The sequence below is a fragment of the Pseudonaja textilis genome, chromosome 10, assembly GCF_049901715.1.
Source record: "Pseudonaja textilis isolate UNSWEBS1 chromosome 10, rPseTex1.2, whole genome shotgun sequence".
Lineage (NCBI taxonomy): Eukaryota > Metazoa > Chordata > Lepidosauria > Squamata > Elapidae > Pseudonaja > Pseudonaja textilis.
Genome location: NC_141999.1, coordinates 16,405,223 through 16,432,694, shown reverse-complemented (window position 1 = coordinate 16,432,694; position 27,472 = coordinate 16,405,223). Strand labels below are relative to the sequence as shown.

At 38.3% G+C, this 27,472-nt stretch overlaps 1 protein-coding gene across 2 annotated transcripts; it reads left to right on the top strand.

The window, feature by feature from the left end:
- The first annotated feature begins 320 nt into the window (after window positions 1–320).
- Window positions 321–27,186, top strand: KDM1A (lysine demethylase 1A). 2 transcript variants are annotated; one of them, XM_026702411.2, is made up of 20 exons: window positions 321–723; window positions 1,944–2,109; window positions 8,219–8,278; window positions 12,895–13,028; window positions 14,739–14,817; window positions 16,331–16,423; window positions 17,370–17,476; window positions 17,843–17,924; window positions 18,560–18,654; window positions 19,109–19,251; window positions 19,607–19,697; window positions 20,066–20,200; window positions 20,334–20,407; window positions 21,009–21,120; window positions 21,937–22,069; window positions 22,783–22,970; window positions 23,211–23,325; window positions 23,954–24,081; window positions 24,719–24,865; window positions 26,589–27,186. In XM_026702411.2, exons 1-20 carry the CDS (start codon window positions 385–387, stop codon window positions 26,772–26,774), a joined length of 2,607 nt encoding a protein of 868 aa, XP_026558196.1. In that variant the 5' UTR covers window positions 321–384; the 3' UTR covers window positions 26,775–27,186. The 2 variants fall into 2 exon arrangements, with proteins under 2 accessions (XP_026558196.1, XP_087796007.1); XM_087939881.1 differs by lacking the exon at window positions 8,219–8,278 and having other exon boundaries at window positions 324–723.
- Window positions 27,187–27,472: the final 286 nt, after the last annotated feature.

Sequence of the window (27,472 nt, the reverse complement as noted above, 5' to 3'; positions counted from 1 at the left end):
CTTCAAAGAAAAAAACACCCATGGAAGTATTTTATTTATTTATTTATGTCAATTGCTTACAAGTACAGTTGCCCCCTGAAAAAGCACCTTTTGGGACTGCACTAAATCCCTTGGTCCTCACCCGCCCAGGTACAGCAGCACTTGGCAATCCATGGCTTTGCAGGTGCTGCATTTACCTGGGACAGAGGCTACGGCGCGCGAGAAGAGACAAAAAACCCTCGTTTCTCCAGCTCCCACCCGCTTCCTCGACCGTTTCTCCCAGAGAGGAACCGGCTTCGGGCGGGGCGAGGATGATGACGTAGCCCGCGCCGCGCGGGGGGGCGGAGCTTCCGGCGCGCCTGGCCTCCTCGGAGCGGAATTGCCTTTGTCCCTCAGGCTGAGGCGATGCTGTCGTCGAGCAAGAAAGCGGCCGCCGCGGAGGCCCCGGTAAGCGGCGGCGGGAGCGGCGCGGGGAGCGATGGCGCTTCGGAAGCGCCGGCACCCCCGCCGCCTCCGCCGCCCCCGCCGCCCCCGGCCCTGTCCGCTTCTTTGGGGGCCGCCGCCACAGCGGCGGAGGCCGGCGGCGCCTCGGAGCGTACGCCCCGTAAGAAAGAACCGCCGCGTGCCTCGCCGCCCGGGGCTTTATCCGAGCCGCCTCCCGCCGGCCCCGCCGTGGGCTCCGAAACGACCGGCATCGCCGAGACCCCCGAGGGCCGTAGGACCAGCCGCCGGAAACGAGCCAAGGTGGGTTGCTGCGCCGAGTTCAGGATCTCCCCCCCACCCTGGGCTTAGCCTGCCCCTGAGGGAGGCGCTCCCGGAGGAGCGGAGCGGAGGTGACGGTCGCCTCAGGCCGACCTGCTCGCCCCTTTCCCTGCGAGTTCCCCCCGACCGGTTAAATCCCTCTGCCCGGCTCGAAATATAAAATTAGGTTGGGGGAAAAATGGGTGGTACGTGGTTGACCTTCACCCTGACCTTTCAGGCAGGCCTGCATGGCAGGGCTGTTGTGTGGGCAAAATGGGCGGGAGAACGGCGTTTCCTCTTGAGTCAGGCAGAGGACTTCCTTAGCCCCTTCGTCTGCAGCCACCTTCCCTCCTAGTGTATTTCTTAGAAACCACTCAGTCCCAAATCGAGAGCTTTAAAATGAAAGTGGCCTTCCCCCCTAGACAGAGACCGGTTTGTGTTATTTTCCTGGTATCGAAATGATTCAAAGCATTATGTAGCAGTAGTAAAGCTTGATAATTGAAAGCTTAGTGTGGAAAGATTATTTTGCGTTTAAATTTTCAAACGCCTATAAACCACATTTCACTGGAAGAAAATGTTTACTAGTTTGTTCAATGTAAAAATTGTAAAGCTATTCGTGACTTTCTTTTTTTGTTTTTGGAGGTGGGAACGGGCCTCGGGCTGCTATATTCCCATTCTAAAATCCTTTAATGCACCAAGCTCTTAAAGAGGTGGACAGAGGGGTAGGTGTTTTTTTTTTTTTTAGTTCTTGGATTAACTTAATTTCTTTATGGGTAGAGTCATGATACAGTTGTTCTTCTCATGTTCCCCCCCTTTTTTTTTTGCCATTTGCAAAATACCTTACAGAATGTTACTATTTGGATAGGGGGGAAAATCTTGGGAGCTTCTAGAATTCTTCTCTTCTTCCTAGGAAGAGAATATTGAATTTGCATATCATTGTAGAATTAAATCAAATTCTGTATCAAAAAGCACTGGTATTTAACAGTTTTGAATTTATAATCAAATTATGAAATAATTTATCTTAAGCCATGGCTTTGGAATCTGTAACGACCACGTGAATTTCTTCCAGAATACATCATAGGGTTAGATAATCTTATACAGATAACTCTGTGACTTTTTCTATGATGTATTGGATCTTTAATTTGAAGCCTGTTCAGTTTATTCAATACAATTTGCAAATTTAGTTGATCATCAACATTTCTTCTGGCCAACTCCAATTATAGGTGGAATACAGAGAAATGGATGAGAGCCTTGCTAATCTTTCTGAAGATGAGTATTACTCTGAAGAGGAAAGAAATGCTAAAGCAGAAAAGGAGAAAAAGCTACCGCCTCCCCCACCTCCTCCACCTCCTGAGGAAGAGAATGAAAGTGAGCCAGAAGAACCATCTGGTAAGTAGAAGATCCCAATCCAGCAAGGCAACAGTTATTTTACCCCTGAGATATTTGTGTTATTTTCAGGACAGCACAGAGTGGCACACCCTCATCCTTGAGTTCATCATAGGTTTTGATATGAAACAAAGAAAAAAGGTTATTTCTATTCATTTCCTTTTTTCTCTTTAAATATAGTCAGTTATATCTTTTAAGTACTGCATGTTATTGTATTTTAGTTACTCAGCAAGATAGAATTATTGGACATTGTTTAATATAATGGTTCACTTGTTTTGTAACTAGGACTTGTATAGGGTCTTGCTTTTGTAAATAAAACAAGTTAAATTTTTGTGAGAATTGCTTATAGTTTTTTTCCCTCTGCACTCTATTAAATAATGACCAGATATTTCTGTTTCAGAGAAAGAGTCATCCTGCGTGCTAGGAAAGTTTCTAGCATCTTGTTTTGCTACGGTTCAACTACATGTACAGTATAGTGTTAACAATGTGTCGTACCTTATGGAAAAAGAGTTGACACCTGCCTTTCTTAAAAACACAGTTAATCTTGATTGCACATGGTTGGTAACTGGCACTCTTTCCTGCAGTTGAAGTTCTAAACCTATTGTTTCAATTAAGAAGATGGCATCAAGTGGTGGGATTCAATTTTTTTTACTACTGGTTCTGTGGGCGTGGCAGGGGAAGGATACTGTAAACTCTCTAGTCAGAGGTGGTATTTGCTGGTTCTCTGAACCACTCAAAATTTCCGCTACAGGTTCTCCAGAACTGGTCAGAACCTGCTGAATACCACCTCTGATGGTATCAGATGAGAAGGCATAATTTAGTAGATACCACAGTCTGATTTTAGACAGTTGAATAGATCCAGGTTTAGCCATTCTTGGATTGTTGAATAGATCCACTTGGAGTAATGAATGAACTTTATAAAATTAGATAACAAGCCAGTTTGTTTAAGTGTATTTGGAGTTGTATAAGTTGGTTAAAGATTTGTTTTGTGTTTCTTGACTATATTATTTGTGGAAGAGACATGGCTTGGTAGCATTTCTAATATCTATTCTCTAACTTTCAATTTGCTGAATTGTGCTAGGCATTTGTGTTGCTATTCTTAATTTAAAAATGCAAGCTTTTGCTTTTGCTGCTAGATATATTTGCCAATGTTCTCTATACCAGAAATCATTTGTATCCTTTTTCTGTTTAATACTTAAGTGCTGGGAACGTTTTCCTCTATTGCAGAAAGACAATAACATTTGCCAATTGATAGGAGTGCAATTATAAAGATAGTAGAAATAAAAATCCAGTTATCACATGCACTTATGTGGGTGGTAGATAAATACAGTCTTCTCATATAAACATTCATTTCAGGGTCACCCAAGCTCCTTATTTCAGTGTGTAATATAGGGCAGGCTATTGGGAACTAATTGGGGTTCCTGCTGATCTGTTCCAAACCTACCAGAGATCTATCAGTAACTCCAGATCTGTCTTATTGTCATCCATGTTCTTTGTATTCCGTGTTACGTATGTAGCTATTTCAGAGAGCAAGAGGGAATACATAGTTAAAACTGAATATTTTGAAGGTACAAATGTATCTCCAAATTGCTTATCCAGGAAGGATTTAACATTAGATGTATTTGCTAATATATGACTGTATGAATCACAGAATTCACTTCTTTACCTGGAGATAAAAGGCACAATAATTTCATAAACAAATAAGTTTCTGCTAATAGGAAACTTTCATTGACAATTTAATTTAAATTTCATTAATTAGGAATTTCAATTTTGGTCTTTGAAAAATGTTTTGATTACAGTGCATCTAGTGCCTTACTACTTTGTCATAATCTTATTTTTTTGAAAAAAAAATTCTATTGACTGCAGAATTAGCAAAACAGTACACTGGCTTCAATTTCAAGGCTACAAGGTATCTAGTTTTTATCTTTATTCATTCTTTAGCATTTATTTTCAATCTATTTCTACTGTCAGTTTGTTTATGGTACATCAGTATAATTATATCTTTCTAATTTTGTCAGCATGTGTGTTCCTTTTCCAGATCCCAAGTATTTGTTTCATTGATTGCTTGCCTTTTGTTCTAGAACTCAGGGCAGTGTGCATAGTATTTTCTCCTCTCCTTTTTCCCATAGCAACACTCCTGTGAGGTAGGTTGGGAGGCTGTGACCAGTCCAAATTCACCCAGAAACCCTTTATGGCAATTAGTGGATTTGAATGTGGATTTCTCTGGTGCTAATCCAATGCCCTAACCACTGCAAAGTCAGGTTTTATTTTCACTTGTGGAAAATTTCTATTACTTTCCTCAGATCCATTCTTACAATCATATACCTCCTTTTTTCTTTTCTTTTTTTGTCATTTACGAGTTTAGTACAAGGTTTAGAAAGAGTCCTGGTTGTTTTCTTTTGAATCTTTAGAAGAAGACGATTAAACTCTTCATTTTTATAGCTAGTAACTAGATACTTATCAATCTTAACGGGTATAAACTATTTTCACTGGTCTTTATATTGGGTAATTTTATTTAAAGTGCATCATCAAGCACATTTGTCTCTTCACGTAAGACTTAATTGTTTTACAGATTGGTGGGACAGCAAGGATCGGATTAGTTATTTTTTCGTAGCAAAAATCTGCTTTTGAATTGTTCAGAAAATTGTACCAGAATATCTGAATAAAACATGTTACAATCCCCCAATTGCATTTCTGTAATTTTTTTTTATTGCAACAAATAAGAAGAAACCTTTCAATTAAAAGAAATTCAACAGCTTTGAATATATCTCTAGATCTATAAATATTTCATGATCTCTTCCTGCACATGAACACTGGTTCAGAGAAAAAGATTCTACTACTTTTTCATTTTTTTCAGCAAAGAAGGAAAGTGGTGGTAGAGCTACACTAAAGAATGCTGTTTTAATAATCTTGCCATAGAAAAGGAATGCAAAATGAAATAGGATGAATTATTTTCAAATATCTTGCGGTAAACATCAGAGAGATTATGAACTGCACAACACAAAAGACTACTCTTTTGAATGTATTTTTTTGAGAATGAAAATAACAGCATGTAGAAATGTAGGAAGAGAGAGCCGAGTTCAAATGCAGTGGTTCTAGTTGTGAGTTAAGTAGTGTGAATACCATGCAAAAACACAGTTTGAGCATTGCCCTCAACAGCAAAAGAAGGCACTTTACACGCCATTTACCCCAAAATACAGAATGGATTATGTTTTTTTTTTAGAATTCATCTGCAAGTGGTTTACAAAGAATCAGTACGTGTATAATTCAAATTCACAATCTTGAGAATACACATTCCTGAGGATAAACTGTACCTAAAATTGTCTTACAAGGAAAAACACGGGCAAAAGGCACAGTACAAAAATTATTTAAAAAGAGGTTTGGAGTGTTCTAGCATGCATCTCTATACATTATCTGTTAAGCAATTAAATAATCATTGTCATATTTAAAAAATATGTTTTAGTTCAATTTACACTGTACTCTAATTCTTATTTATACAGTAATCATACAGCTTTAAGTTTTACTGAGGTTGCTATAAGCTATGAAGGGAAAATTGATATATGCTAATGTTTTTGTTTGGAGGAAGTATAAATTTTCCTACAGTACAGATTATCTACTAATTTGTTTTTCTACAACAGAAAGGGTTTATCAAGATTGAGAATTTCTACAACTCTCATCATCCTTCACTACTGGCCATCCTGATTGTACAGTTATCTACATTTAGAGGGCTGGCGAATTCCTAGCTGTGTCATATCTATCCACTAAATAATTCCATGTCTGTTGATAATTAGAACCTTGCTGTTGTACAACCACGTCCTTCCAGATCTTAGCCATTCCCTCAGGTTTTTCTTCTTTTGTAGTACTGTTAATTGTGCAACCCCTCTTTCGTACACGTTTCTTTGCTTGCATTGTCCCTACTGTAGCACTGCATGGTGTGCATTAAAGGAACATAATGTTAAAAAAACCTCATGCCTTATTGCATCCCCTCTTTTAGATATTATAACATTCATTTCTGTTTTCTTCTATGTCCGTTGTCTAACATTAGGTCCCCCTTCTGTACCGCAACTCCTGTTTAATAGCTACATGAAGGGTGACTTTTTAATAGGACACAAGATGAGCTTCAGTAAGCAATTCATTTTTGTATAACATCTTTACTTCCCCTGTATCTTCAGATGAAAAAGTGTTTCATCCCATATAGGTTGCTTCATTTTGCAGATGAAAGGAAATTTTGGGAAGAATTGAGGGAAGCTTTCTTCAAAATAAGGCAAATTTTGAAAAAAGCTTTTCTTAATTCTCCCTTAGTAAAGAGGCTGTTGCTGGTTATGTGTTCTTTAAAATTATTTTACTCTGAGTTAGGATTCCCCTCCCCACCCACCCAATTTCCTTACTGCTAATGAGGAAACAGAAAGCTAATGGCACAAGAGGGAAATTATATTTTTCTGGTTTTTGGCCTTATGGCAAAAGGAATATATTACAGCTTTTTGTTTCCATTTGCGTTTTTTAAAGCGGCGGTAAGAAAGTTGGTGCTTCTTGTTGAAACCCAACTTGTTGCAGGTGGAAAAAACCTCCTTTTTATTTTATCCAATTGTGCCTCTGCTTCCTGAAAAGGGAAAGAAATTAACAGTTCAAGTACAAACAATTCTTCTGTTGAACATGCCATGGGTTTCTGGAAAGCATATATTTTTTGCTTAGTATAACAAGATAAAATGAATTAACACAGTACAGTGTGGTATATTTAATGTAAGACAGTTGCTAACTATTGCTAACAGTGTTGCTCTATAGCCCTTAACTCAGCAAAAATGGGTGAGGTTGTATTGTGTTCTGGCTGGACCATAATCACTGGCTGAGTCCTGATAAGTTTGTTCTATTTATCAAGGATGCCGTGATAATTTGTTGTGCTTGAGTCTCAGTAATTTCTCTTCTACTGACAAGACTGGATAGACCTTAAATTATCTATAGGGCTGGAGCTTCTAGTGTAAGACTGCTACTAATAAATAGCTGAATTATATAACTGTATTTCCATGGGAATTTTTTTAAAGTGTATTATAGAAATAAAAAAATTGAGAGAAAAGGACAGAAAGATAATTATATAACTATATATTTGCAAGTCTTCTGAAATGAGATATACGATAGAAGAAACAGTACAAGTTTTTTTTCCCAGACATACTTACAGTTTAGCCTGTGGAAAAATGGGAGGAAAATCTGTTAAGTTATTTATAAAAATAATAAAAATGTGATATAAATAAATAATATTCTGTTTTGCAAGTAAGTTTGATTTATTGAAACAACCTGAACATTTCTTCTTCAGAGTTGCTTCAACAAATTATTCCTTGAAGTATTCCCCATTATATAGATACCTGTTTTCTCCTGGTATTGGTGAAAAGTGGAAATGAGAGGAGAAGGAAGGTCAGGGCTTCCTTCAAGTGTATTTACTTCCTGCCTCTTTCACTGAATAGGCTGAAAGCTTTAACACTGTAGGATAATTCAGTGATGCTTGAATAAGTGCCAGAGCATTGTATATAATGTGAATCGTAGAATAGTAAAGGTTATGTAGCATTTAAATGCACAAAGTCTTAGAAAGTAAGAGATTATGGGAAAAGAAGAAAAGTATATAAACATGTTTGACTAAATAAAATAAATAAAAATAAAATAATATATCACATTTCTTGCCCTTTAAATTATATGTGTTTCCAAGGACATCCCAACCAAGACTTTAAAAATCCTTGGTGTTTCAAACCCTTGGTTAGACCACTCGTCTAAATGTTCTTCCTAATTATAATGGGAAGTATATATATTTCTTTTGTCATAAACTGTTAATACACTGGTTCATGCATATTTACCCACCAGGTGCCCTGAAAATACTGTGTATATCTATCTTTTCCCTATAAGAGTCTGACAAAGGGTTCCAACAACAAGGATGAAGCATTAGAAGACTGGAAAGTATGTGAAACCCACGACTCAGATTTCAGGATTTCGAATTCTCAGAAAATGTTTTTCCCTCCATTAGTTGGTGAACTTCTAAACTTGAATCACCAACTATCAGGCCTTCCTGTCCCCAAATGACTTGAACTTATGGAGAAAGGTCCCTGAGATCTCCTCTTTCCTTCCACAGGGCAAGCAGGAGGACTTCAAGACGACAGTTCTGGAGGGTATGGAGACTGCCAAGCATCAGGTGAGGGTGGCGTTTGATGCTTGCCACTTAGTAGCAAGAGCCCCCAAATCAGGGATTGATGCTTGCAAGTGCGTGTGGGTGGGCGGGCCCAGATTTAATTTGAAGTACAAGGGACATGCATTTGCCTGTTGAAAAAAGGAAAGTAAAACTTTATATCCCAGCTGGGGAAAGAAAGCATTCTGAAATTTTTAGGCAGTATTCCCAACCCTCTGCTCTTCTATGAATATGATGGAAATCAGAGGCTTATGTTTATGCAATTTAAAAGGCAGTTTCCCTCCCTCCTTTCAGAGCTGTAGGCCTTTTCCATTACATACTGTAATTCTGCATATGAGTCTTAAGAACAAATAACTCCTTAGCTAGACACCCCACACTTTTACTAATTTGGTTTACACTGTTAATTTAGCGATTGATTATAAATCTGTCTTAGTCTCTTGCTTTGACAACCTTTTTGAAAACTTTTGATACAAATGATAATCTCAGTTCCAGTTCATGCATGCAGGCTAGAATTTTTGTATCTAAGGACAGAAGTGGCCAGGTTAAGGTGTAGATTATTTGTCTTTGGTCTGCTTTTCAGAGCAATTTATCATATGTTTAATTTTTTGAAGCCTTATCTGTGTAAGTGAGTGATTATTTTGGATATACATGCTGAAGAGATAAAAGTATAGACCTTGAAATAAATTTATTTGTCATGTCTTCTGATTATTTCAAAATATGGGTTGGGTTTAAAATTTTGAGCTGACAGCTCTGTTAAGTGCTGTTATGCTGCAATAAAGAAGGAGTCTTGGCAAGTCTGACAATAAGGTCCAACTAATGAGTCTTTATGTGCTAGTATTAAACATTTGGGTTTTGGTGGTCTTTTTTTTAAATTTCAAGAAGGTAGTATGTATATATGTTCTGGAATTAATTTACAGTAATTTTATTTATCAGTGGTTCTGAATTTGTGATTTTTATTTGTAATCTCTTCTTCCTTGAAATAATTTCCCAATTCTGATGCCCTCCAGATACACTGGGTAAGAAATGATCCTCAGTCATCATGACTGTTTGGATGGGGGCTAGGAAGGATGAGACCAGTGATGAACATTTGGGTGGCATCAGTTGGGAAATATTATCTTAGACAATATATCTAGATTTTGCAGCCAAGCTCAGTTACTCAGGAGGCCCTTTATAGCTTAAAAAATTGAAATATACTTTCGTATAGTTTTCTAGGCAACTTGGGGAAGGCAAAAATTCCAGTGGTTAATATATTCTTATATTGGGACCACAAGAGCGTCAACTTCCAATTACTATATTCAAAGTACTATACATTTGTGTCAGGGACAGGGATGAAAGGTTCTTCCTGCTAAGCCCTGAATCTTCCTTTCAGCATACTTTCAGTCCACCTCAGTGTGATTTTATGGCCTGCATTTCCTTTGAAAAGAATACACTTAAGCTATTACTTAATTACACTTTGAATGACTTGTGGCTTATTTACAGTAATGATATTTTATTTAGCTGTCTTTCTTGAAAATACCATTAGGCGGTCACTCTCAGTTGAAATGGGAAAGCTAACCATATTATAGGACAACATCTAGCAAAAGATGATTTGTCAGACAAATCTATTTTTGTTTGTACAATTAGCTGCATCTATATTACATCCAAGAATTATGTAAATGTCACTACATTTAAATATACAGATTTACATTCATACATATAATGCACGTTTCAGTTTCTACCTTATAATTTCAAGCTTTTGTCTACAGAAGAGCTAATTATAGAAAATAACATTCGACAGTCAGATTGTTACATGCTATGTAATTATTCAGCTCTTGCATTCATACTGTTACTATACAGAGCTCTTATAATTGTAAGAATATGCATTATATCAGTTGTGTTTCCTGAAGGTAGCTGAAAGTGCTGCTGGCAGACTTTTGTGAATAGGAGCAATTTATAGAACAGAATGTTAAATGAATTGCTCCATGGATTTGGTCCAGTGTCAAACTAATTTTATTTCTATAAAAAATGTTCATTACCCCATCCAAACTGCATTTGGATCTCATAGTTTATTTTTAAAAATTTAAGATTTATTTGCACTTGACATGTTATGAATATTTAATCAATCTGTAACTGCAGCATAAACATTCCAAGGGCAATTCAGGATTTATATTTTGCCCAGAGCAAAAATCCCAACAGGAAGAGAAACATCAGTGCCCTAATTCTCCCAGTGGTTGCTGACCATAAATAAGGGGTAATATTAAATCAGACCTCTGTTTATGCAATCTCAGGTCTCCATTTATGCAATGATAATTGCAATTATACACATTTGTGGACCTGTATTAGAGTTTATTATTGTTGTAGATCAAGTATCACAAATGGGTATCACAAAATCCATAATACTAGGATTTTGTACAGAGATACATGCTGCTTCAGTGTGATTTCCTCCTATGTTCAATAGTAAGTACTCAGGCAGAACTGTTTTCTAGTGATACATAAATCATAACTTCTGTTTGCTCCTGTTTTTCCAGTGCAACTAAAATATCAGTGGTTTTCATTCTGAAGTGCTAGAATTCCTCAAGGGTTAAAATTTAAAATATACAAGCTTATATATTAGGCATTGAGCTTGTGGACTCCAAGGGATGGTAGGGGACAGGAAGGCCTGGAGGAACATTGTCCATGGGGTCATGGTGGGTCAGACACAACTTCGCAATTAACAACAAATATTAGGCATGTTGGCATCTGATATTGGAAATCTGATATTTCTTTTTCAATAGTTTGGCTTAGTGGACACATTTAAAAATGAGAGAAGTAGCCAAAAATATGCTTGGATTTTTCACCCAGAAGCTAGAAGGCGGATTGAAAGTCTGATTTATATAGCATGCAAGGAGCTTGTGTGACCCTGTCTTGATCATATCTTGCTAAACATCTTCTTGGTAGCGTTGGAAGTAGTAGCACCACATATATAACTTTTATAGAAATATTAGTCCAGTCTCCGGATGTGACAAACATATTGGAACAAAGACTTCTAATAAGGTGTTAGAAAGTTTATAATGGGCTAATTTTCTAAAGCTGGAATCAGCATAATTACAAATCTGTGGGCCTAATAATGAATGGCTGATTACACTTCCTCTAGAAGTTTTTATTGCAGCGGGTGCATAATTGGTGCCATTAGAGTATCATAATACAAGCTTATGTTTTCAAGTTTGTGGACCTGGAAAGAAAAGGTTCTTCTTCCCAAATTGTTGAGGATTGAAAGAAAGTGTCCAAGTAATTTTTCAATAGAAAATTCATTAATTTCCCAAGAGGAATGGCACACGCTTGGCATTTTTCAGGAAGCAGCTTTTGTTTTGTCATAGCAATCTCATTATATAATAGGAAGCAAATGCTTGGAAAGTCTTATTTCGAGCCAGACAGCCTTATCATTAGCATAAAAAAGAAACTGAATCAGGGTTACTGGCTAACTTTTGAGAGGACAAAATAAAAACTAAAAAAATGAATCTAGAATTTAAAAAAGGAAAGAATGTTTGTTCTACCCCTTGTAGATGGGAACTGAAGGGGAAAGAAAATAAACAGTGCCACATTGGGACAGCATAAATATATTTTCGTGCAATCTCATGCTAAAAAAAATAAAGCATCGGTTAATAGAGCTGACAGCTTCCACCTTTAAATCAATAAAAACATAACCTATTGAGAACCTCAAGGGTACAGGTAGACTACCTGTACCTGATCTACAGGTAGTCTTCAACTTACCACCACAATCGAGCTCAAAATTTCTGATGCTAAATGAGATATTGGTTAAATAAATTTTGTTCCACTTTATGACCTTTCTTGCCACAGTTATTAAGTGAATCACTGCAGTTATTAAGCTAGTGACGCGATTGTGAAGTGACTGTCTTCCTTGTTGACTTTGCTTGTCAGAAGGTCACAATGGGATCACGTGACCCTAGGAACCAGCAATCATCATAAATATGAGCCACTTACCCCAAGACTGAATTTTGATCACATGACCACGGGGATGCTGCAACAGTCACAAGTGTGAAAAGCAATCATAAGTCACTTTTTTCTGTGCCGTTGTAACTTTGAATGGTCACTAAATAAACTGTTGTAAATCAAGGACTACCTGTACTTTTGTTTATACTTATTTATAATTTCCATTTTAAGGCCTGCACCCAAAAAGAATGCCTTTGTGAAGTATTGACTGCTTTTGGCAAGCCTCCTCACTTATTAGGATCCTGATGGATGTTTGACTTGGTATACAAATGCTTCATTAAGATTGCCATGTCTACACGGAAGCTCAGTAGTACATTTGACTAAAGATGTCTAAGACTAGACTGTATGCTGAAGTCTCAAGCTTTTTAATAAGTTTCCTGAGATAAGAACCCTGCTTCTAAGTAGACTAGGTTAGGTGCACCCTGCAAAAAAGAGAAATAGGATTTAGTTTTAAAGAAAAAGACAAGTATTTAGAAATGGGTTTTGAGTGTGTTGTCAATAGTGCATTAAGAGATGTTCTTTCTGTGAAAGAGCAAAGAAAATATATCATCTGAGTCTGCCTATTTCTGTAGTTTTTGCACTGTGTGCATAGCAAGATTTTGTTCTTTCCTGTACTTTTGCATACTTGTCACATGCTTGTTCTTTCATTGTAGGTGTGGAAGGCGCAGCTTTCCAGAGCAGGCTTCCACACGACCGAATGACATCACAAGAAGCAGCTTGTTTTCCAGATATTATCAGTGGGCCCCAGCAAACTCAGAAGGTTTTTCTTTACATCAGAAACCGAACGGTATGATAATTATTTCAAACTCAAAACACTTTTTTCCCCAGGATGATAAGGTTTCCCAGGTATTTTTGGATCTCTAAAGCATAAAAGTAGTTTTGTGTTTACTGGATTCTGCTAGCACTGCTATTCTGTTCATATGTAGAAGGCTGGAACTGTTCAGTATAAAACAGCTTATTTAATATGAATTGTGACGGCACATACTGAGAAATTTCCCCTTGCTAAGAGAAGCCATAAACCATGTTTTAGTGTGTAACTAATGTATTCCACAAATGTAGCCACACACATTAAAACTCCCCTTCTCTTAAGTCATTTTCAGTTCTCTCTCTCTTTCCACAGTTGAAATTATTTTCTGCTGGCAATTTTGCTTGGTTTTGGTAACACTTTAAAATGAAAAACCTGCAGTTCTGTTATTTAATAATAATAGGGAGTGAGTTTGGTCTACTGGTTAAGGCTGTAGGCTAGAAACTGAGGCGCTGTGAGATCTAGTCCTGCCTTAAGACACGAAAGCCAGCTTTGGGCCAGTCATTTTCTCTTAGCCCAACTTATCTCAGAAGGTTCTTGTTGTGGGGAAAATGGGAAGGAGTATTAAGTATGTTTTCTGCTTCAAATTATTTATTAAAATAATAAAGGTGGGGTATAACTAAATATATAAATTTAGCTGAAGATGTGGTTTCATGATAGGTTGCTCAAAAGCAACTTAGTAAAAGTATTTTCCACAATAAGGACACATTGTTGTGGACTTTAAGGGTACAAGTAAGCTTAACTATTATTTAATGATGGTTTAAATAAATAAATTCACCCCTTCCAATATTTTCTTCTTCTTTGATACTCACAACTTCCTCTTAACCACCTGGACTTGTGCCTTGTTTGTATTTCCCTTTTTTGTCTTAGTTTTTCTTCCAGTTTCAGTTTAGGGTGCCAGCTTATATAATGTATACATGGCTTTGCTGATCGGTTGCTTTGAGAAAGAAGAGATGAATTTATCACAAAACTGTGCACAAGAACTTGCTCACAGCCTGTTTAAACTCTTCCACTGGCATGATATTGGGTTCAGATCAATGAGTATTTGGTTTATTCTGTTTTTGAAAGCTAAGTAAATTTCTGCCAGTGTGGGCTACATGCAACCTCTACCTGAAACAACCTTGACTATTCTTAAGCAATTTGTTTCAACTTTTAATATTCTACAAGAATGTAGATAGTCCTCGACTTACAACAATTCATTTAGTGACTATTCAAAGTTACAACAGCACTGAAAAAAGTGACATGGCTGTTTTTCACATGCCCATTGTGGCATCCTCATGGCCACATTATCAAAATCCAGGCATTTGGCAATTGTCTCATATTTATGATGGTTGCAGTGTCCCTATGTTATGTGATCACTTTTTGCGACTTTCTGACAAGCCAGGTCAATGGGGAAGCCAGAATCATTTAATAACCATAGTACTAACTTAACAACTGCAGTGATTCACTTAACTGTTGCAAAATGGGTCAAAACTCACTTAATAAATGTCTCACTTTGCAACAGAAATTTTGGGCTCAGTTGTGGTTGTAAGTCGAGGACTACCTGTATAAATGGATCCTCATAGTTTAAATTTTTCTTAAATTAATGCATGTAAAATTGCAATGCAAAGTCTACATTTAAAATTGTTAACACCTGTATTAATGTCAGCCTGGATATTGACGAAAACATTTTGTGTGTGTGATTAAACATAGTTGCAGCTCTGGTTGGATAACCCAAAGATTCAGCTGACCTTTGAGGCAACACTACAGCAGTTAGAAGCACCCTATAATAGTAAGTTGCTGGTGTGGGGGATTTCAGTATGTCATAGATAGTTCTTTGACAAAGATAGATAGCTCTTGACTGGTGGTGGTAGGAATCGAAAGGCTCAGAATAATAACAGCAGAAACACTGAAGCTGAAGAGATGCTTCAGATGGTCACCTCTCCATTCCAGCCTCTTTTTCTTTGTATCTCTGCCTCCTGCCATTTTGCCTCTTACCTGTTAACCTACTGATGTTTGTGCTTTGGGTTGTGACATGCTACCATTTCTGTTCCTTCTGTACAGAATGGCACGTATTTCATCCATGTTTTACAAAACCTCTGTGCCAAAGCAAGAGATTTTTCATACTTCAACTTACAGAGAATGGTTCTTACGTTTGTGGAACTTGTCCCATTTCTGCTAGTTATGGGAACGATCCAAGAACAGTAAAAGGTGCTAATATACTGGCTGCTGGATTAATGACAGGCTCCACTCTCCACCCCTTGCTCTCTGCTCTCCCCCATCCATGTCTTTGCTCTCATACTGATGTATTCTCATGTTCTTTTTCATTGTCTATTGTTCTGTAATTTCATTTCTGTTCTATTTACACTCTTTTCATTTCTTCCTTTTTATTGTTGTAAGCAATACAATATTGTTGTAAGCTATTGTAGAATAGCCCCCATGGCGAGATAGGTGGCAAATGTAACAAACAAATAAATAAATACCACAAATCCCCTAATCCCAGTCCTTTTGGGGCGCCTCTATTTCTTGAGGTTTCACTGTATCATCAGGTCATTTTCAGATGTTGCCACTTAGCCTCTCTGTGCTAGCATGTGTGGGGAAAGTAAGTTTTCAGATGAATTAAATCAGATGAAAACCTAATTTTTTTCCCATTGCCTCAGAACTGGCTCACACCCGTCTGTTGTAACATTTATCAGGCCGCTTGAGCCTCTTTCTTTTCATCTGTTTTTTCTCAGTAAGACAATTACACTGTGTGATATTAGCTAGTAGAAAGTCAGGAAGTAACCCAAGATCTATTAGTTATCAATATGTACGCTAGCATTGTCTAATTATGAATACTTGTGCCTGCATCTTTTTCCCCCTTTCCTGAAATGTATAAATATCAGCACATTTCTTTTGTTTGCAGGAGTGACTCACTTTGGTAGGATCTTTTTCAGTATGTATTGTTTATATAATAACCACTGCAGTGCGCCTTGATTGGGTCCTATGTCCTTTTCACACATGGTTACTGGAGAAAAGGGCTGTGTTAAGAAGTAAAAGTCACGGGTGAAATATGAAATATTTGCTTGTGGAGATTTTGGGGGGAAAGGATTTCTTGGTTTGTTCTACTATGACACTTTTTTCATTAACTCAGTAAATCCCTCTGACCCTTTCTAATTCTTATTTGTTGGACTTTGTATCAACTATTAATGTGGATCACACATGTAATTAGAAGCGAAGACTGGAGTGACACTGTCAAGTCCTGTAGAAATATCCCTCCCCTTCTCCATAATAAATGTCCATTAAAAGATATTTTGTTGTTGTAGGTGATACGGTACTTGTCCATCGAGTACATAGCTACCTGGAACGGCATGGCTTAATCAATTTTGGTATCTACAAAAGAGTGAAGCCCCTACCAAGTAAGAACATTTTTTTTGTAATTTCAAGTTAAATCATTTCATCTTTTAAGTTAAGGCCAAGTGACAGCGCTCTAAAACTGAACACTTTTTCTAGATTCTTCCTTTTTTCAAGGACATAGTTAGGCTCACACATCCTTCTAAGCCATGCTTGTTTTAACTAGTATTGATGACTCTGCTATGGATGTGTCTCATTGGAGAATATAAATTATGATACACCCAGGGGGTGGGGGGAAACCAGGGTCAAGGGTGACAGTGAATTATGAGTCGGCTACACCCAGGCAGTGCTGGATATGTTAACTCCCAATAAATCCTTTTGAAGTTTTTGAAGTTTGACTCAAGACTCATGATTTAATTGGGGTAACTGTCGGAATCCTGGCACATGGTTTGACACACAGCTTATATTAAATGCTAAACCATTGCCTGTAAAACACTAGCTAAATTTGCCTATGATTAGCTCAGAATGAGACGACTGTATTGCAGCCAAATGCAGGATGGATAGCTGAAGGTTTGAAGTTTAGAAAGACAGGCTATTGAGTTGATAGCTCTAACCACTGAACATGGTTCGCTTGTCTGTCAATAGTTACCTCCCACCTCAAAATAACAAAACAAATATAGTATCCCAATAGATCAAGCGGTGTGGTTGATCACTTTTTGGAATTCAGGACGTGGTTAGATGACAATAGGGAAGAGTAGGGCAATGTCCAGTTCCTAGGCTTCAGCTAAGCAGCAGAATGCCAGGCTGCCTGTCAGGCTGGAGAATTCAGTCTTTGTTTAGGTATATTTTACAGCCCTCTCTAAGCGGTTTACAGAGTCAGCATATTGTTCCCAACAATCTGGGTCCCCATTTTACTGACGATGTGTTTAGCTCCTATTCACTCCTTTAGTCAAAAGCCTGTCTCTCTGTTCGTTTGCTCCCGAACATAATAGCACTTCTTGATGTTTCTAGCCAAGAAGACTGGCAAGGTCATAATAATTGGTTCTGGAGTTTCTGGATTGGCAGCAGCTCGGCAGCTCCAGAGCTTTGGAATGGATGTCACACTACTAGAAGCGCGGGTGAGTGGGCAATGCTGAAGTGTGTCAACGTTGTAAAAAGTACACTCTTATAAGCCAATTTTCTCCATTAATCTCGGCGAGGAGGACTCACGATGCATAAGGGAGAGGCTAAGATTCTTCGTTCCCCTTCCTAGATCTTCACTTCGCATACTAATTATGTAATTTCCAGTTCCCTTTATTTATGCAAAGCCTATCTTTTACAGAAGCATAAGAATGAGGCTGAATAGACTTCCTTAAAATGGCACATAGTGTATGAAGCTTTCTCCTTGCCTACGTTTTGTAGTATTTCAGAGGGCTTAGTGATAGGTTTATAGTGAAGACCCAGAAGTTGTCAGTCATAAACATTGTGCTTTTTTTTTTTTTAAGGATCGTGTAGGTGGCAGGGTTGCTACTTTTCGCAAAGGAAACTACGTTGCAGATTTAGGAGCCATGGTAGTTACAGGACTTGGTGAGTCTTACCTTGAAAATGTATTTGAATTCAATTTACACAGTCACATACTTTTGCAAAATATAATCTCCAGGTTTGGGTATTGCTTTTTTTCACACAGAATTAGAAATTGACTTTTTCTAATCTTCTCTTTCCTTGTTCTTTCTTCTCAGTCCTTTGCACTGAGATCTCTCTCACTTTCACATCTGTTCTATATAGTAGTTGATCTTCCCAATAAGAAATGAACATCTTGGTTGCAAAGTGTCCCCTTTTGGGCCTGTTAATTGGAATAAAACTGAGAATGTACTACAGCTTAGCACATGTTTTCTACAACCCCACTGTCTTTGCGTTTGTCAGAGTTCAGCTACCATTGGCCATTGTGGCTGGGATGCTAAGCGTTGTAAGTTAGCATGCCTGGAATGTGCTGGTTTAGGAAAGATTAAATTAGTCCATTCTCTTAAAGGAAACAAAATGTGCAAAAAAGCCTAAGGAAGAAATGAATAATGCCCTTTCGTGCCCAGTAGACCACATACATATTATCTAGCTTTTGATTAAATGCCTGGCTTTGATCATTATAGCTCTAGGTACTTCCAGATTTTGAGCCCTTGTTTTGTTAAATTTATGGGTTTTTTTTTCTCTGTATAAAATATTTGCAGGTGGAAATCCAATGGCCGTAGTAAGCAAGCAAGTAAACATGGAGCTGGCCAAAATAAAACAAAAATGTCCACTTTATGAAGCCAATGGACAAGCGGTAAGTCTAGTTATTCTTGGAAAGCAATTTTGAGGAAATGATTTAGTTGAAAATACTGTGATCTGTTGACTGGACGTAAGAGTCTTTGCCAAGTTGATTTCCAGTATTAAACACTCCTCCCTAAATTTCCAAGTAGCATGCAAAGAGAAAATATTTTCCCTAATAATGTTTAAGTTTGAATGAAATGTTCTCACATCACATGCATTTCAGGAGCTGATACATTAAGTCTGATGTTGGAAATGGCTGGGCCATAATAACTTTCTGAACCTCAGTGATTTAGTCATAAAATGTAAAATTAGTCATTCCTTCTCTGCTGAATGAGTACTCAGAATAGGTTTCTGGAAGGGTTTGAAATGCTCATTACATGGAAAATGTACTTTTAGGCTAAGGGCTTGGTTTAACTTCTCCATTTTGAACTATCTGCACCTGTTTACTTCCTCTTGCTAACCCACAGGTTCCAAAGGAAAAAGATGAAATGGTAGAGCAGGAGTTCAACCGTTTGCTAGAAGCTACCTCATACCTCAGTCACCAACTGGACTTCAATGTCCTCAACAACAAGCCTGTTTCTCTTGGCCAGGCCCTGGAAGTGGTCATACAGTAAGTAAAGCTAAATGTCACCTCAAGGGATGTGCCAGGTGTTAAGTCTCAAAGTTTGCATCCATGTTGTGATGGCGCCATTGTGCATTAGCAGTCTTACACATAGCACATTATGGCCTAGATCCTGATAACAGCTTCAAATTCCTCCTTTTTTATGCATTCATAGTTCATTGGCTTCCTCTGTTTCATTTTATTGCACTTTTTTTCTACCTTGAGAAAATTGAATATCAAATATCTTGCACGCTCTGGAGAGAATTGGCATGGGAAAATGTTGCAGTGTAGTTTTCCTCACTGAACTATAGCAGCATCTTTGCTAAAGGTCTGTGGTAGTTGCTGACTTCTTTCCTTTCCATAGATTACAGGAGAAACATGTCAAGGATGAACAGATAGAACATTGGAAGAAGATAGTGAAAACTCAGGAAGAACTTAAAGATCTCCTTAACAAGGTTAGCATTGCTTTTAACGCATGACTTTGAAAAAAGTTGACTTGCTTTTAAGGAGTTGGCTTATTATAAAGCCAACTCCTTAAAATTATAAAAAAAGCCACCACTTTTTTCATGGAACTCCAAAGTTAGGTTACTTTTAAAAATTGCCAGAAGGTGTTGTGCCTATACTTGTGCAAAATCCAAAGTACTTTCTTTGAAATCATCTTTGAAGTTTACACATTCCTAGTATTTGTGAGTGCAGATTAACCAGTGCATTAAAAATGGGCTTCAGTAAGTAAATGATTCTGCTTCTTCAGCTTTTATTTGCTTCAGTTAAAAATCTTAAGATTTACATTTTTAAAACGTTATCTTTTTCCTCCCTGTTACAGATGGTAAACTTGAAAGAGAAAATAAAAGAGCTTCACCAACAATACAAAGAAGCTTCAGAAGTAAAACCACCTCGAGATATTACGGCAGAATTCCTTGTGAAGAGCAAGCACAGAGATCTTACTGCTCTTTGTAAGGTATGAATTAATGGGTCTCATTGGCTATTATTGAAATGTCTAATTTAAGCTATTCTGTACACTTAATAAACAATTTCTACAAATATTGCCTTTAGTAATCATCTACATATTTCTGTCCTTATGTTGTGATTAGGAGTATGATGAGTTAGCTGAAACACAAGTAAAACTGGAAGAGAAGCTCCAGGAACTAGAAGCAAATCCTCCAAGGTAAATCTTAGGAAAAAGACTGGATGTTTTATGTTGATGGTCAAATAGATCAATGAACTAATTGCAAAGGGAGACTACACTGGTGTTTAATCTACAAGTACGTTCAATTACGCCAATAAATGCAATCAGAAGAGTTGCAGATTCCTTTGAAGAGAAAGTTTGCACTTCAATTCAAATGCAATGAATTAGATTTTAAAAATGGATTTTCATCTCATGTGGGAACTCCCTTGTCCTGTAACATTTTCTCTTACATGGTCAGCTTGCTAGGGAATAGCAATGAAGAACTAATCCAGGACTCCGATTTCTTGCCAGTATTATTCATACAAATTCATAAAGAATAAGAAGTTTTTAATGTAAGTGGCCCTCCTTTAGCAGTTGCCTTGTTTTAATAATTATTCACAGTTACATAACCATTTTATGGGCAATCCTCTCATTTATGACCTACAAATTAATCTCTTTATTTCCTTGCAGAATAATTAATAATGTTTTTTTAGACCAGCTTTTGGTGCAGGAAATTTAAGTAAAACTGTTAGACGTTTAAGGAAGGAAAATAAGAGCATATACTCAGTGTTTTCTTTTATTTCCTCTCAAAAATGTGCAGCGATGTGTATTTATCATCAAGGGACAGGCAGATTCTCGATTGGCATTTTGCAAATCTTGAATTTGCAAATGCCACACCACTTTCCACTTTGTCACTGAAGCACTGGGACCAGGTAACTATTCTTTTTTTCCCTCCATACTAAAATTTCAATGGGTCTGAATGAATAAACACCAATGTCGGGGGAATTGAAGCATTCTTTTCCGTTGAAGTGTACAAATGATACAGCTAGTAACAAGACTAAAGCTAAAATTCAGAAAACTCAGTTACGAGTCTACGTGTGATGCCTAAGTTGCACTGATCTTGCACAAGCAATCCAAAAGAAAAAATGGAAAAATAAATACTATGATAACTTTTAAACAATAGATGTAACTGGCCTGAAGAGCCATTGTCCCTAGCCCAACAGAGCTATTATCCATCAGCAAATTCAAATTAGGGGCACCAGAATTATTCAGAAAAAACATCAAGTGATAAATATTATAATTTACTTGATAAATACTTCTGAATTTTTACAGGGGAGTATAAAATTTAAAAGGGACATGGAGGGGAAGAGAAGACAATTAGAATCACTCTCTTGTTTGCCAAAACAGGAACGACTATGCTCTTAATGATGGAAAACTAGGGGGGGGGGGGGGAGGGATTTAATTGGGCAGTTCCCACAATTTCTGAATATTAAGAGATTCAAGGTTGGAGAAAGATTGATCTGGACTTTGTGTAACAACAGATAGATGAATTTCTTTTCCTATTGCCTGCCTATATTCAAGCAGTATCCTTTTGGCCTGTCACCCATGGAAATTACTCATTCCATTTACCCTTAGAAAACATGGAACAATATGAGGGAGAAATTACTGACTTTTAGGTTAACTTACTGTTACAAATGTTTTGTGCTGATGAGTTTTCTAAATCTCCTCCCTCCCCGCTTCCATTTCAGGATGATGATTTTGAATTCACAGGCAGTCACCTGACTGTGAGGAATGGCTATTCTTGTGTACCTGTGGCTCTGGCAGAAGGATTAGATATCAAACTGAACACAGCCGTTCGGCAGGTTCGCTATACTGCTTCAGGTAAGCAAAACCTAAGAGTTGTCTCTGATTATCCTACTCAAATGCCTCTTCTGGTGTTGTCTTCAGGCACACACAATTTGTCAGCGCTTGGAGGTTTTATTTTCTATGGTTGCAAAACTGATATACAAACCTGTTTTGCCCATGGATCTCCCAAAATAAATGAATGCAACAAAGAGAACGGTCAGATAGTGGATGCAAGTATGGATGCAAAATTAATGTTTTAATAGCACCAAAGTATTCATATTTATGGTGAACCAATAAGCAAAAAGTAAGAAGTGTGAAATAGGCAACTCATTTGCACAGGAAGTCAAGATGAACAGGTAAAATATGATGCACTTGATTGGCATAGAAAGCTTAGTAGAAAGTAGGAGAAAAATTAGTAGAAAATAATAAAACTTCTGAAGTGGTTTTAGACAAGGATAATCTGGTTCCAGTGGGACAGGCATTTTTGGCTGAAACAAGGAAGTCAAATCAGGTTTAAATCTCTGCAGTGCCACAGTGTTGTATTGTCCAAGTCACATGGAAAAATTGTCAACTAAAAGAACTCTAGAGTGGAATCAAGGCATTGAGATCTGGTAGAATTCGAAACCATTTAATTTTTTAGAACCAGTGAATTGAAAACAGAGAACCACTTAGGCACTTAATTCAGCCATTTATTCTCCCTTCATCATTTCCTAACATGACAGTTTCTTTTCTTTGCATTCTTTCACTAGGATGTGAAGTGATCGCTGTCAATACCCGTTCCACTAGTCAGACTTTTATTTATAAGTGTGACGCTGTGTTGTGTACCCTTCCCTTGGGAGTGCTAAAGCAGCAGCCTCCAGCAGTCCAATTTGTTCCTCCTCTCCCGGAGTGGAAGACATCAGCTGTACAGCGAATGGGATTTGGAAACCTTAACAAGGTAACGTGAAAAGCACAAAGACTGTTTATTTAGCATAACTGGTCAGCTCACCGTGGACAGTCAGCGTGATTGTGCCTGTGGCCTTACTCTGTGAAAAAGGCAAAATAGCCCTTTATCAATACCTGAAATATTTCCTGCAAGAATAAAAAAGACATACCTTTTTTTGAAGTTCTGTCATCTGCCGTTAAACTATGAGGAATACTTTAACTGGCATTAATGTTTTCCTCCTTTGCTTAATAGGTTGTTCTGTGTTTTGATCGTGTTTTTTGGGATCCGAGTGTGAATTTATTTGGTCATGTCGGCAGTACAACGGCGAGCAGAGGGGAGCTTTTCCTGTTTTGGAATCTTTACAAAGGTAGTTGTGTGAAGGCGTGTAACACTCTCATGTTCCAACAAGCATGGAATCCCTGAATACGTAAGGTCATATACCGGGATTGCAAACTAAGTGCTCAAAGTACATAAAATATTAAACACTGAGTAAAGTTTAAAGATTGAGTACAAGGTTGTTGGGCTTCATTTTAAGAACTGTGGAGCCTGCAAACCTGGAAAAGTTAGAAGTGGCAGTAAATTGAGGACATGCTGTGGAGATCTTGAGGTTGCATGAGCCTCAAAGGAAAGAAACAGCACTATATTAAGTGAAAAAATGGTTCCTTGATCCCTGAATAACTCTCATTGGCTCCTGACCCTCCATAACTGGGAACACCGATGTCAGCCAGTGTTTCAGCATGCACTTTCTGAGAGCTTTTCTTAAACCTTTCTTTTTTGGACAGATCTGGTTGAACAGAATAGCTCAAAGTTTAGCTGTTTTCAAATCATTAGCCTATTCAGCATCATTGTAAGACCACCTTAATTTCAACCATTTTACATGGCTAGGAAATCTGTTTCATTTCTAGGCTGTTTGCAAACATTCACAAGGTGGGTGGAGTTAACATTTCTTGGACTTTCTGTCTGTTAATGCCCCATAAACTTGTTTCCCTAAACAGCACCGATCCTTCTGGCTTTGGTGGCAGGAGAAGCGGCAGGAATTATGGAGAACATCAGCGATGATGTCATCGTTGGACGCTGCCTTGCTATCCTCAAGGGTATTTTTGGCAGCAGTGCTGTCCCACAGGTATCCTGTCCTTTCTAATGCTGGACGTTTTGTGTGATGCATAGTCTAGAAGCCTTTTGCCTGCATGGTTTCCTGTCTATCCATCATAGTAAAAAGCCTTGCAGCTTCCGTTCAAGAAATACCCTTTGTGAAGCAAATCTACCAAACTAGAAATGGGCTGTTTTTTAAACTTGCTGTATTAGAAAAGGCTGGAAATTCCCTTCTCTGCTTCATCTTTTATTGATTTAAAGAAAAATTGTGGTTGCTGAATACTCCATATTTTAAATGGTTTAATGCCATTCTCATTGCTGTATGTTGTTAATCTGATCAGTTTTGAGGTCTTAGGATTTTTCACTTTCCTCTTGCACTAATAGCCCATGATGAGGCAACAGTCTCTTTCCATTTTGCATTCTTTGTGAAGGAGGTGAGATGACAGCAATCTACCTGTTGCTTGTTCTCTCTTGGATGTTAAGGAATCTTAAACCTTTTCTGCAAGGCACCTCAGAACTTTTCAGGTTTTTGCTGCTTGCAAGACAACTTTTGTTATAAGCTTGATTTGCCTCTTCATACATTCTCGCCCAACCCTTATCCCCAAGACTTCATAAAAACCTTACTTCGGCCGTGTTCCCATTGAATTTCTCTTCTGCTTCTTTCTCAGCCCAAAGAGACGGTGGTATCTCGATGGCGGGCTGATCCGTGGGCCCGAGGCTCTTATTCCTATGTAGCAGCTGGTTCTTCAGGAAATGATTATGATTTGATGGCTCAGCCAATTACTCCTGGACCAGCCATTCCAGGAGCTCCCCAGGTAAATCTAAAACGTCCTTTTGAAAAACAGCCAAGTTTAACCATATGTTGCTAGGATGTGACTAGCATAAGGAACCCAGCGACTTGGGCTTAATTCTGGCACTTCCAATGATGTGTTTTACCTATTTGAAACAGGTGCAGGTTTGCTTCTTTACATGGCTAATAGTTGCCATGGGTGGGGGGTGAAGTTGCCTTCATGGTTTAACCTCAGTTTCTCTTCAAGAGAGTCTACATAGTCCTCAACTTAGGACCACAATTGAGTCCAAAATTTCTATTTCCAAACAAGGCAGCTGTTCATTTTATTTATCAAATTTATTGGCCACTTCAGTGAGTTTTCCCCATTTTATGACATAGTTAAGTAAGTCACTGCAATTGTTAGTGAATCATGTGGACGTTAAGCAAATCTGGTTTCCTCCATTGATTTTGCTTTTCGGTAACCAACTGGGAAGGTCACATGTTGATCACATGACCCTAAGACAGTGTAACTGTTATAAATACATGCCAGTTCCAAGGGTCCAGATATGATGGGAATGCTGGCAACCATCATGTGAAAAAACAACTATAGGTCACTTTTTTGAGTGCTTTTGTAACTTTGAATGGTCACTAAATGAAGGGTTGTAATTCAAGAACTACCCGTACTGTTTTCTTGATTCCTTGGATCAGCTTCCCCCTCTTCCAGCCATAACAACTTTTGATTGATCTAATCATGCAGCCAAACTTAGTGTCGCGTTGTCCATAGAAGTCACCTGGACCCTGGTCTGTAACTATATCAACCCAATTCTCACAACACACTCAACTAGAAGATGGTGAATTGGGTAATTTGTGTGCTGGGGAAAACAGCCATTGACTTATACTGTGCGGATCAGGCCATCCGCTAAACAACTGTGTTATTTTATATATGTATTGCAACTGTATTTTGTTAACCCATTTTCAGTCGGGGGGACTGAATGAACTCAGGCATTAAGGAGTTCCATGTGGGAACAAAGAAACAGATGTACTCACATTTCTGTAAGAGTGCTGTGTTAGTCTGTGATGGCAGAAAAATCAGGTGTTTGGTGGCATCTTTTCCAGCTAACAAAATTTTATTAACAGGCATCAGCTTTTATGATTTATAACTCTCAAAGACATAAAGCAGCTAGACCAGTGTTTCTAAGCCTTGGTGACTTCAGCTTCCGGAATTTTCCAGCCAGCATGCTGGCTGTAGAATTCTGGAAATTGAAGTCCACGCATCTTCAAGCTGCCAAAGTTGAAAAACCCTGGGCTAGACTGATGTAGAATTTAAGGCTTTGGTGTAGGGCTGTGGGTAAATTCCAGAAGGAAGAAGATGGACCGCCTGTGGAGGTTGATGTTTGTTACTTGGTTTGGAAGCCAGATACGAGTCCCTACACCACTGAGCAAATCCTTCCGTCCATGCTTTAAAAAGTTTCTGATCTGAACATGTTTTGAGGTTCACCATTATTGTTTGCTAAATTTAAATTCTTGTTTTTGCATCAGAGGAATATTATGTTATTTTCCTTTGCCCTCTTCATCTGCGAAATAAATGCTTATCACATTTTCGCAATTCTTATTGCTGCTTCAGCAAAATTTACAAATTATCCTCCCATCCAGTTTCCATTTCCGGGGACCTCACTAAAAACACAGCTGACTCCCGGACCATCCTTATTTTACCAGGGGCCCATTACCTTCCTCAGAAGGTCTCACGTCATTGCTCTTTCTTTCCCCAGCCAATTCCTCGTCTCTTCTTTGCCGGAGAACATACAATTCGTAACTACCCAGCGACAGTTCATGGAGCGCTGCTAAGTGGCCTGAGAGAAGCTGGCCGTATTGCAGACCAGTTTCTCGGTGCGATGTACACTCTTCCTCGCCAAGCGACCCCTGCGGCAACAGCACAACAGACACCTCCTATGTGAAGATGCCAATGCTAGAAACGGTGTGGTGGGATCAGAGAACCCTTGGCACGGGCTGTTACAAGCAAGTGGAATTGTGTTCTGTACCACTACCAGTTGGAGGGCTTAATCCAGAAGTTGGAAATCATGTGACCCAACAGAGAAGCCCTTCAAAGATACATCCATCATTTGAAATGCTGCTGTTGATTTGCCAGCCCAGTTCAGGCCCACCAGAGTAGTGTTCACACTACTCGGAAAATAAACTGAGTCTTTCTCAAGTTGGAGCATTTTAGGTACATATGAGGTTTTGGTTAACTTTCTTCCTATGGTTTAGAGTTCTTGTAAGATAGCTGTTAGTAATTAAGGTAAGTTCGTTTTACATGGATTTGGCTTAGAAAGCAAAAAAAATAAATCTTCCTAATTTTTTTTACAAAAACTCCTAGTGTTTGTTTTTTTGTTTTGTTTTGAGTATGGCACGCTATTGTGTTGTGGGGTCCTTGGTGCTCTCTGAGTTTGGTTGTTTTCTTGCAATCATTTCATTACTCAAAATGAGCACTGATAACGTTACCTAGTTGGATAATGAAATGTCTCCAAGAAAACACAATCAAGCTCAGAGAGCACCAAGGGCCCCACAGCCCAACCTTGAGCTACAAATAGTCTCTTCTATTGGGTCATCTTTGTTGGCTTAAAAAGTTAAATTGTGGACCCAGTGAGGTGAGATG